This window comes from Leguminivora glycinivorella, chromosome 25, assembly GCF_023078275.1.
Source record: "Leguminivora glycinivorella isolate SPB_JAAS2020 chromosome 25, LegGlyc_1.1, whole genome shotgun sequence".
NCBI classification, from domain to species: domain Eukaryota; kingdom Metazoa; phylum Arthropoda; class Insecta; order Lepidoptera; family Tortricidae; genus Leguminivora; species Leguminivora glycinivorella.
This window is the reverse complement of record NC_062995.1, coordinates 2,248,249-2,261,059: the sequence shown is the minus strand read 5'-3', so window position 1 is coordinate 2,261,059 and position 12,811 is coordinate 2,248,249. Positions and strand designations below refer to the sequence as shown.

General features: G+C 39.4%; 1 protein-coding gene across 1 annotated transcript in view; it reads right to left on the bottom strand.

The window, feature by feature from the left end:
• The window catches only part of LOC125239296 (GTP-binding protein 2-like), a 66,448-nt gene that overhangs the window by 15,690 nt on the left and 37,947 nt on the right, over positions 1-12,811 (bottom strand). The window contains exon 13 of the mRNA XM_048146838.1: positions 3,628-3,734. Within this exon, the coding sequence (XP_048002795.1) occupies positions 3,628-3,734 (107 nt within the window). The remainder of the gene's footprint in view (positions 1-3,627; positions 3,735-12,811) is intronic.

Sequence of the window (12,811 nt, the reverse complement as noted above, 5' to 3'; positions counted from 1 at the left end):
TCTTATCGTGTGAAGGGCTCATAGCCACTTTATTATGATATTTCACCACCAATGTTTAGTTATAGTAGAACTTTTATGCCATATCAGCGTAATTAAATTACTTTGCTGTGCGGCATGGCTCCATTGATATTAATGTGAAATGTCACCATTGATTGTCAAAAATGACGCAATGATACCCTGCCATAGATAGTACACAAGATGGCGTTGATCGCTTCAATAAGGATGCGTTCGAATTACGATGGGGCTGTGTCGCGCGGCTGCGTTCGTGGTCTCACAAATGGTCTCGTCGGAAGATCAGCGCTGACCTCCGGGACAGCATTATGCTGAGACGGGACCATTTCGTGATAAACTTGTCAATCCCTTGTACGTTTGTAGTTTTAGTAATACTGTTTTTTTAAAAAAAACATATTGCAAAAGCATATTGTGTAGTTTTAAGTTTATTACGAATAAATATTTTGATTGATTGATTGATAAGTCTTATAACTTAGATAATATTTTGCCAATATGTTGCCACTTCCAACCCTCGAGGGAAAGGAAAGCTGATTTGACTAGGAGGAAAGTAGCATATTTTCCACTTTTAATTCGTCTCCAAGTACAGCCTGGCAAAAAAAGAGTAAAAACAGTAGAGGCGCCACCGTCTATGTTTTTCATGTGGCAACTATTGAGTCACTTTTTTGTCAGAACAGTAAGATTTTTTTTATACCACGTCGGTGGCAAACAGGTATACGGCCCGCCTGATGGAAAGCGGTCACCGTAACCTATGGACGCCCGCAACTCAAGGGGTGTCACGCGCGCGTTGCCGACCCATTAGAAACTTGTACACTCCTTTTTTGAAGGACCCCATACTGTAGTTCATCGGGAATACCTCAACAGGGAGCTCATTCCACAGCCGGAGCGTACGTGGGAGGAAATTCCTCTGAAACAGCACGGTGCGCGACCATTGAGGTTGCAACGTGTGTGGATGAGCGCCCTGTCGATGGCGAGCGGTGCGATGATGAAAAGTGGCCGTTGGCATCATGTCAAACAGTTCTTCAGTGTTGCTAAGTAAGTATTGATAAGTGTTGCTATGATAAAGAATATTAGTTCTATTTCTACTCTTTTTTGCCCAGCTTTAAGAAGAAGAGGAGGAGGAGGAGGTACCTGTGTGGTGACGGGTTAAGAATTACACCACCCACTTTCTTCCCGTGGGTGTCTTAGAAGGCGACTATGGGATATGGGTTAAATTGTGGCGTAGGCGAGAGGCTGGCAACCTGTCACTGCAATGTCACAGTTTCGTTTTCTTTTAACCCCTTATTTGCCAAGAGTGGCACTGAAGCTTTAGCAGTTTCATGTGCTCTGCCTACCCCTTTATGAGATACAGGCGTGATTGTATAATATATGTTGTGTGTATGTTTAAGAGGAATTTCCTATCGTGAACGCTCCGGTTGAGGAGTGAGCTCATTAATCTACGTTCCATAGATTTTCCCGTGGGTCTACAGTCTACAGTATGGAAGGTTCTTCAAAAACCGACCAAGAGCGCGTCGGGCCACGCTCAGTCTAGGGTTCTGTAGTGCCCGTATTTTTTTTTTTCAAAAACGTAATTTTCCTAGAAAGTCTTTATGAAGACATTTGTGTTTTTTTTTCATATTTTTTAAACGTTGGGGGTGGAATGAAAAAATAACCAGCCCGCACTTTACATGTAGGGGCGGGGGGAGGGGCTAACAAAACATTTTTTACCACTTTTTATTTTACCACTTTTACGGCGTCATTGATATACATATTGGTACCAAATTTCAGCTTTCCACTATAACGGTCACTGAGATTATCCGCGGACGGACGGACGGACAGACAAGGCGAAACTATAAGGGTTCCTAGTTGACTACGGAACCCTGAAATTATTGTAGTGATTCCTAAAGGGTTGACAACGCGCAAGTAAGGCCGTTTTCACATTATCCGATCCAATATCGGATGTCGGAAGGATTTCAATAGAAAAAATCCAAGATGACGCCTGTAATGTATGGGATATCGGTCCGACATCCGATATCGGATCGGATAATGTGAAAACGCACTAAGACGTGGCGTAGACATTTCATTTTTGGCGACAGAGAGGAGTGCTTCGAAATAGTTTTGGAACCCCTGAGGCCCATTTGTCAAAACGGATAGTTACGAGTTACAAGCGGAAGTCTCTTTCAGACTTGTCATATTAGACATTGACAACCGCTTGTAAATGGGCTAGTTTCCCAGTAGTCAAATCAGCTTCTTTTTAAGAACTGTCAAAACGATTTGCTAATATGGAATTACTATGAAATACTGAGGAGTGACGTCACGGTCAATTCATTTACTTTATATCTTTCTCTTTGACTTATTAAATAGAAATTATGTTTAAACATAACAACTGTCCATATTTTTCATCTAATTATGTGGTGCTTTATTTCGTGCACTGCATAAAATATTTTATTTTGAGTATAGGAAACTAGCCTATTGTAACTAATTGTAGCTTCGAGAAATGGGCACCAGGGCACATCTCGGACACTGGCGCTCAAATATATGAAAGAGGCGCGTTCCTAGCACACAGTCTAAGCTCGTGTAGGTGAACGCGTACCATGCTTTTATGAGTGAGATATGACAGGTTGACTGTTCGCGTTTTTGACAGGCGGTAACTGTGAGGTAACCGAGAGGGGGTGGGCGGAACTATCAGCGGGGAGCGGGAGTGGCCATACTGTACGATAGTACTCTTTATTATACTGTGACCAGGGGCCCGTTTCTCGAAAGGTACAAGCCTTGTATTACAAGTGCGCGAACTGTCATATCGTATGGGTTGTCATGCAAACACACTTGTATACCATTCGAGAAAGCCCCAGGGGCCCATTTCTCGAAGCTACAAGTTACAATTGCTACAAGTTGTCAATGTCTAATATGCATACATCGGGGTTTTAGGAGCGGGAATGAATTAGTGTATTTGTAACTCTGTTTATAGTCATTTGAATTACTGAAATATATATTTAACTATTTATTTATTATTTATTTATTTATTCAAACAAAAATTAATACAGTATATTTAACAGAATATACCAAATAACTGTACAATTCAGACTTAGATACTAGAGTAGGTAGGTACACAAGACAACACTTTACAAAACTGCAGGCTCCAAATGTACCTAGAAACGTAAAAGTAATGTTTATATTTTATCGTTTTCACCATTTTTGGGCTAGTGTAAATCATTCCCGCTCCCAAAACCCCGATGTATGCTAATATGACAGGTTGAAAAGAGACTTCCGCTTGTAACTTGTAACTTTTTGTTTTGAGAAACGGGCCACAGGTCTATAGGCTACAGTGACTGCTTACCATCAGGATGTGTGGTATAAATAAATAAATAAATATTATAGGACATTCTTGCATAGATTGACTGAGGCCCACGGTAAGCTCAAGAAGGCTTGTGTTGTGGGTACTCAGACAACGATATGTATAATATATAAATACTTATATACATAGAAAACATCCATGACTCAGGAACAAATATCTGTGCTCATCACACTAATAAATGCCCTTACCGGGATTCGAACCCGGGACCGCGGCGCAGCAGGCAGGGTCACTACCGACTGCGCCAGACCGGTCGTCAAAATATGTATAAAAGTGACAGAACTTACTCATCATCATTATCATCCATGTCCACTCCGTCAATGGTGTCGAGTATCAGCTTCTGTGGACCCACGCAGTTGCGAGCCATGTTCTCGTCGGATATCAGAAGTGGTTTCTGTTGACAAAATAGTTTTTATAAACTACAACATAACATACAATCACGCCTGTATCCCATAAAGGGGTAGGCAGAGCACATGAAACTACTAAAGCTTCAGGGCCACTCTTGGCAAATAAGGGGTTAAAAGAAAACGAAACTATGGCATAAATACAATAGTTTATAATTTTTATAAATACAATATTTAACAAAGTAATCGGATTTGCTGAGGTTTGTCGGAGGTTTCTATTGGTTCCCATAAACTCGTAAGTCAATATGGAACTTGACTGTAGTTAAAATAAAATATTTTATACCATGCACGAAATAAACCATCAGATATTTATAAGAAAAACATGGACAGAAGTTATTTTTTAATCCAATTTCTATTTAATAACTCAAGTAGAAATATATAAAGTAACTGAGTTGACCGTGACGTCACTCAATTCGATTTCATATAAATTCCATTATATAGCAAGTCGTTCAAATTCGTTTTGACAGTTTTTAAAAAGAAGCTGATTTGACTAGGAGGCAAGTAGCCTATGTATTTCATATTTATTTATTTATTTCAATCAATCGGCACTGACAGATTAACCTTACGTGCTAATTGGCATTATGTATCGTTTCTTCGCATTTTTGTTAGTCATAATTTACTTCTTATCAGAAACGCGTAATTTTTCAGGATTGCCATAAATCTAACCTAACCTATCTATAGATGACCTTAACGAAAACCCTGAAAAGTTAACCGTTTCAGAATTATGACTAATCATATTCTGACAATCATTAAAATCGCCGTCAATAGAAATTGTCAACAATGTAAACAAACTATTATACAAAATATCAATGTTTTAGCACAAATTTATTATTTTTAAGGGTGAGGATCATAGTGTGAGATGAATTGATTAAAAAACACATGGATTTAGCCAGTATCTGATGAGTTAGAATGGAAATTAAAGACATTTTGACTACAAGGTTTGTTTACATTGTTCACAAATTCTATTGACGGCGACTTTACATGAATGAATGTTCCATACAAACTTCCCCCCTCCCCCCATTTAAGGGGAAGTGAGAGGTTGGAAAGAGACCAAAACTACCCTATGTCACTCTCCATCCCTTCAACTATCTCTATTACAAAAAAACACGTCAATTAGTCGCTCCGATTTGCCGTGAAAGACGGACAAACAGACACACACACTTTCCCATTTATATTAACACTAGATTTTTCCCGCGGCTTCGCCCGCGTACTAATCTAATCTTGTTTTCCCATACAAACTTTGGACCCCCATTAGACCCCTTTAGGAAGTGAATTTTGAAAAATCCTTTCTTAGTGCTCCTCTACACCTTATAAGGAACCTACGTGCCAAATTTGGAATCTTTAAGACCAGCGGTTTCGGCTGTGCGTTGATATGTCAGTCAGTCAGTTTCTTCTTTTAAATATTTAGAAAATATAAATATACTAGCTTTTACCCGCGGCTTCGCCCGCGTAATAAAAGTATTCTTATTGAAACGTTTACAAAAAATAAGATTTTCATTTGGATCCGTAGGTTTCTTTGTAGGTACATCTGTCCGCGATTATTTCGATTAAGGTAAAGCGGGGCAATTCTCGACTGGGGGGCCATTGTAACTGATCTATTTGCTGTACGGTCAGCCAAGAACCTTACACTGCTTTTTGGCTAACTGTACCTTACACATATTACTATTGTTTTAAAAGAAATTCTTGCAATGATTGTAGAATTGTTACACAGCGACCACAGCGTAGGTAGTAGGTACGAATATGTATGTATTTTACCTATATAAATATTTATACTGGGGAAACTTCATACAACCCACATAGCCAGTATTTAGTAGCTATGGTCACACCTCGGACACTGGCGATTAAATATATGAAAGAGGCGCGTTCCTAGCACACAGTCTAAGCTCGTGTAGGTGAACGCGTACTATGCTTGTATGAGTGACATATGACAGGTCGACTGTTCGCGTTTTTGACAGACGGTAACTGTGAGGTAACCGAGAGGGGGTGGGTGGCACTTTCAGCGGGGAGCGGGAGTGGCCATACTGTATGATAATACTCTTTATTATACTGTGCTATGGTCGGTAGGGTAAAAAGTACTTCCTTGCATTATCGCTTACAATTTTTTCCATTTTGCTTATACTTATTGCAAACGTAAACATATAAAAGGCAAGCAAACAACGATCTTCTTATAGCACATTGAATATAATAGTTATCACGGATGCAGGATACTCGCCGATGCCTACTTACTAATCCCTTCCCACTGAGCCACCTGCATTTTACACTGTTTAGATATCGATTGCCGACCGATTAACTATTCCGACCCCAATCCCTATTCTTATCCCCGTCCCTATCTCTATCCTTGTCCTCGTCCCCGTCCCGTCCCTGTCCCCGTCCCTCCCCTATCCCCGTCCCCGTCCCCTATTCCTATCCCTATTTCTATCCCTATCCCTATCTATACCTATCCTTATCCCTATCCCTATCCCCGTCCCCGTCCCCGTCCCCTATTCCTATCCCTATTTCTATCCCTATCCCTATCTTTCCCTATCCCTGTCCCTGTCCCTAACCCTAACCCTAAATTATAAATTATCATGCTGGGAGGTGAACTTTGAAAAATCCTTTCTTAGTGCTCCTCTTATGGCTATTTTGGATATTTTAACCCTATTGCACTACAACAGGGGAGAAAATTTCTTTTCCACCTCATTAGATTTTAAAATCGTTGTATTTATCGTAATCAGCGACCCGATAAACCATAAAAACGATACCCATATTGTGTTTTTGACTTTACCCCCTTTGCACCCCTTTAGGGGTCAAATTTTCAAAAAACCTGAAACATGTATTTAGTCATATGTCTTTAGGAATCCTCCTGTGAAGTTTCGTATAAAATAGTCAAACTAATCTTGTTTCCCCGTACAAACTTTGAACCCCCATTTGAGTCCCTTAGGAGGCGAATTTTGAAAAATCCTTTCTTAGTGCTCCTCTACACTATATAAGGAACCTACGTGCCAAATTTGACATCTCTAGGACCGGCGGTTTCGGCTGTGCGTTGATATGTCAGTCAGTCAGTCAATATCTTCTTTTATATATTTTTGATATTTAAACCCCATTGCACCACAACAGGGGAGAAGGTATTTCACTTCCGCCTCGTTAGATTTTAAAAACGTTGTATTTATCGTGATCAGCGACCCGATAAACCATAAAAACGATACCCATATTGATTTTTTGACTTTATCACCCCCTTTTCACCCTTTTAGGGGTTAAATTTTCAAAAAATCTGAAACACGTATCCAATCATATGTCTTAAGGAATCTTCCTGTGAAGTTTCGAATAAAATAGTCAAACTAATCTTGTTTCCCCATACAAACTTTGAACCCCCATTTGACCCCCTTAGGAGGTGAATTTTGGAAAATCCTTTCTTAGTGCTCCTCTACACTACATAAGGAACCTACGTGCCAAATTTGAAATCTCTAGGACCAGCGGTTTCGGCTGTGCGTTGATATGTCAGTCAGTCAGTCAGTCAGTCAGTCAGTCAGTCAGTCAGTCAGTCAGTCAGTCAGCTTCTTCTTTTATATATTTAGATATAAGGATACCTTGTTATGAACTGCCACTTGCCAGTATGTCTTGTATATTCGATCCTCTCTGATATAAATAATCACACCTCGGACACTGGCGATCAAATATATGAAAGCGCGTTCCTAACACACATTCTAAGCTCGTGTAGGTGAACGCGTACCATGCTTGTATGAGTGAGATAAGACAGGTCCACTGGTCGCGGTGACAGGCGGTAACTGAGGTAACCGAGAGCGGGTGGCACTTTCAGCGGGGAGCGGGAGTGGCCATACTGTACGATACTACTCTTTATTATACTGTGATATAGTTCTGTGGTACGTACAGACGAGTTCGTAAATATATGAGCAAATCCAAGGCTTCAAAAATAAATGCGCATAGAAAGGTACATTTTTATCTGAACATGCGCGGATCCAAGGGGGGGGGGGGGTGTCATGACCCCCGGAGCCTAAGTTGGCCATACAAATAGACCACGTGACCTCCCCCTGGGGCCCCGGGCCTTTACCACGTGACCCCTCCCCCCCCTGGGCACGAAGCTAGATCCGCGCTTGTATCATAATTGAAAAGCGCTTGTTCATAAATATGTGCACAAATCATGTGTCATATTAAACTGAGCAACTCCCACATGTTCAGATAAAAATGTACCTTTCTATGCCCCCCGAATCCCGGTGAATCCCGGTAAGGGCATTTATTTGTGTGATGAGCACAGATATTTGTTCCTGAGTCATGGACGTGTTCTATGTATATAAGTATTTATATATTATATTTATCGTTTATTTAAAGTCACACACAGGTCGAACGCGATTAATTAACATTATTTTTACCTTTTTTCCCAACGTTTCGGCCAGGTTGCACTGGCCGTGGTCGCGGAAGACTGACGTCCCAGCAAAGTGTCACCGGAGATGTAAACAACACAAAACTACCCGATATTAATTTATATAAATGTTCGGGGTAGACAAATAAATATAATCTACCCGCTTTTAGTTATTGTTTATTTCCCACCGCACGACACACAGCACTCACAACATCCGCGCACTGGTCCGAAGATAGATCTTTTGGTTTGAACATTTGAATCACTGGTCCCCATGTTGGCGATAATCTATACCCGTCTTCCCTGTTAAGACCCCTTATTCCTTAGAGCGCTCATCAATTTCACGAAACGGCCATCGATAGATGGCGTTGGCGCTCGGTACGCGAGCACCGGCAACTCAACGCGCGTTTCAACGCAGACACGAATAATCTTGATAGTTTTGAATTAAATTGCTAATAACATAATTTTCAATTTTATATGGGGACTCTTTATTTAATTTCATATTCATGGTATGGTAGTAGTAAATAAGGTATATGAATGTAGTAAAAGTATAGTATTAGTCTACATGTACATATACGAGCCCCAATGCAAATGATATCGTCTAGTATGAAAAAAATATTATGTCCTAACTTCGACCTCAAAATTCAGGATGAATTAGATGATTAGTAGAACATGTAACATAAAAACAAGAGAGCTTATAATGCATATTTTATTTATTCAAAACATAAATTAACAATTTTCCTCACTAGTAAACAAAAAAACATAATTTCACCAAATGTAACACTCGCAAAAATGTTCGTCTTCAGCGTAGCCGATGCAGAAAAGAACAACTACCACTTGGTGGCGTCACCTTTTGCATCTAAAACGGCCTTAATTCTGAGCGGCATTGTATCTACCAACTGTCTATACTCCTCAGGGGTTATTCCATTCCAGACACCCACAAGTTTCTCCTTAAAATCAGAGTTGGATTTAGAAGGATCTTTTCGCAACTTTTTCTTCATTTACCACTACAAAGTTTTTATGGGAGACAAGTCTGGACTGCTGGATGGCCATGATATGGTAGGAATTTGTTTTTGTTTCAGCCACTCCATCGTTGTCTTGCCAGTATGACATAAAGGCACCATCTTGTTGAAAAGTAAATCCATTTATATACTTGAACTTTCTTATAGACGGTAGTGAACTCTATTCCAAGATGCTTTTGTATTTCTCTGCATTGACGGTTCCATCTATAAATTGCAGACATCCCACACCCTGTGCCGACATACAGCCCCAAATCATTTAAAGATACTGGAAACTACACCTTGCGTTCAAGACAGTCTTTGTGAAATGCATCTCCTTTTTCTTGAATGACTTTACTTCGTTCATCGCCAACTATGACCTCAAATTTGGATTTGTCGCTCCATATTATTTTTCGCCACTGATCGGCAGTCCAGTTTCTGTACTTTTGTCCAAATTTCAACCTGTTAGTTTTCTGCTTTTGAGTAAGTAATGGTTTCTGTTTAGCGGTGTGAAAACCGAAGCCCATTATTTTCATTACTGTCTTTCAGGTATCGACTGAAATGTTTATTTTGATCGCGTCATGCCATAGTTAGGTAAGTTCTCCTGCTCTTGCATGACGATTTTTCCTGATGATGCTCCTCAAAATCCTGTTTTCTCTTTGGCAGTTATTCTTCGACGGCCAGATTTATTTAAACAGGAGACGGTTCCGTGTTTTAGTTGATGCTGGATGATTGTATGCGCCGTAGATCTTGGCAAAAAAGGTCTTTGGATATTTTGGAACGTAGATTTGCCGCTATTGTTACTGGAAATTATAATTTTCCTCACTGATTCAGGCACCGACTTACCTCTTGCTATTTTGGTATAAAAATGTTGTAGAATAATTATATTTTTTACAGAATTTACCTTTTTATGTAGCCGTATATCATATCAGACGACTTATAATATTATTAATTCAATTTAAAATATTATTGTATAATATAAATCTTACTAAACTATTTTTATTTAAAATAGACGACCTATTATGCCTCAAATATGAACTAGGCGTATTTTTTTGCTTTAGATATGTTATTTTTATGATATGATTATATTAAAACATATAACATTAGGGCATTTTGTACGGCGCAAGATTAAACTAGTTTTAATGGCTTAGTGTGTCGTGTATTCCATTTATCATCAAAGTCAATCTGGGTTTAAACACCAGTTTCGGAAATAAATATCGCACGTTGAAGTGTGACTAGACGATATCATTTGCATTGGGGCTCGTATAAATTCAGGTTTCCTAATTGATTGATTCAACAACCAACACCGCTGAGCCGAAACTACGAAAGCTAGAAAGTCGAAATTTGTATAGATCGCATTAACAAAATTTCGAAGAGATAAGAATCGATCATGAAAATTTACACCCCTAGTAGAGGGAAAAAGGGGTGAAAGTTTGTAGCGGGATCAATTTGTTTTAATTTTATTAGGAAAATTTTAGTTAGGAACTTGAAATTAGAGAATAGTTTAATAGTGATTTCTGTTTTTTAGGGTTCAGTAGTCAACTAGGAACTCTTATAGTTTCGCCATGTCTGTCTGTCCGTCCGTCCGTCCGTCCGCGGATAATCTCAGTAACCGTAAGCACTAGAAATCTGAAATTTAGTAACAATATGTATATCAATCACGTCAACAAAGTGCAAAAATAAAAAATGGAAAAAAATGTTTTATTAGGGTACCCCCCCCCCTACATGTAAAGTGGGGGCTGATTTTTTTTTCATTCCAACCCCAACGTGTGATATATTTTTGGATAGGTATTTAAAAATGAATAAGGGTTTACTAAGATCGTTTTTTGATAATATTAATATTTTCGGAAATTATCACAGTTATAGTGACTTTCATATTTTTATAAGAACAGAAATGAAATGAAATGAAATGAAATATTTATTTTTCAAGTAGGCATATTACAATGCGCATATGAACGTCAAATAAAGCTACGCCGGCTCTAACCCTACGCCTCAGCCTCGAGAAGATTTCAGTCCCCCTCAGTTGGGAGGGGGTATCCACTATGGGACCGGCAAGAAACTCGGCGGGCAACTTCTTTTCAAAACATTACATCTTATAACTAACATGCATTAAATAACAAGATACAATTTAACATGCAAAAGTATTCATCAAAGAATATGAACAGACTAGGTACTCTATGGAAATTAATTTCAATAAATTATATTATTGCTTAATAATACGTCGTTCTTCTTCAGAGAAAACATATCAAATTGTCACAGAAGAAAAAGATAATATGAATCTCAATATCATTAAATATGTAATTTACCTACACAACATAAAATATAAAATATTTGATGTGCTTTCTTATCTGAACTGTGTCCTCTATACATAATACAATTATTTTAATTGCTATTCGTTTTTTGTAGTTTCTGGTTCGGGCCATGCATGTTTGTCTGTCAAATAGTCCTCGACTCTGTAATAAGCCTTTAACATCAATGATTTTTTTAAGTAGTTCTTAAGAGCTGGGAGGGGTAATCTCAAAGCAGTGTCAGGTAACTTATTATAAAAATGAATGCATTGCCTTACGTCAGCATGCACTTACGTCCAGAACAGTGACATTTGGTGCATTGGAACTGCTCATGATGTGTCACTTTTTAACCGTCGCCTCAAATCTGAGAGATTTGAGGCGAGGTTCTCAATTCGTCTGTATGTTTATTTATTTTTTTCATTTTTTTATGTTTGTTCCTCGATATCTCCGTTGTTACTGGACCGATTTAAAAAAAAAACATTGAATGTATATGAATACAGATAAAAAAAAGTAGTAGATAAAAAAAAAAATCTGCTCCCTCTTTACATGTAGGGGTACCCTAATAAAACATTTATTATTATTAACGACCTTCCACATATTTATAATGAGCCCAAACATGATGGGGTTATGATGAGGAGAATAGCAGTTCTGTTGACCACCTCCTGACTCCATCATGAGAACTTGGACCTCGTCTAGTTCGATGATGCTCGTCAGCCCAAATCGAATGAGCCCGAACATGATGGGGTTATGATGAGGAGAATAGCAGTTCTGTTGGCCACCTCCTGACTCCATCATGAGACCCTGGACCTCATCTAGTTCGATGGTGCTCGTCAGCCCAAATCTAATGAGCCCAAACATGATGGGGTTATGATGAGGAGAATAGCAGTTCTGTTGACCACCTCCTGACTCCATCATGAGACCTTGGACCTCATCTAGTTCGATGGTGCTCGTCAGCCCAAATCTAATGAGCCCAAACATGATGGGGTTATGATGAGGAGAATAGCAGTTCTGTTGACCACCTCCTGACTCCATCATGAGACCTTGGACCTCATCTAGTTCGATGGTGCTCGTCAGCCCAAATCTAATGAACCCGAACATGATGGGGTTATGATGAGGAGAATAGCAGTTCTGTTGGCCACCTGCTGACCCCGTCATCAGACCTTGGACCTCATCTAGTTCGATGGTGCTCGTCAGCCCAAATCTAATGAGCCCGAACATGATGGGGTTATGATGAGGAGAATAGCAGTTCTGTTGGCCACCTCCTGACTCCATCATGAGACCTTGGACCTCATCTAGATCGATGGTGCTCATCAGCCCAAATCTAATGAGCCCAAACATGGTGGAGTTATGATAAGTAGAATAGCAGTTCTGTTGAACATCTCCTGCCTGACTCCATCATCATGAGAACCCAGAACCTCATCCTGGTC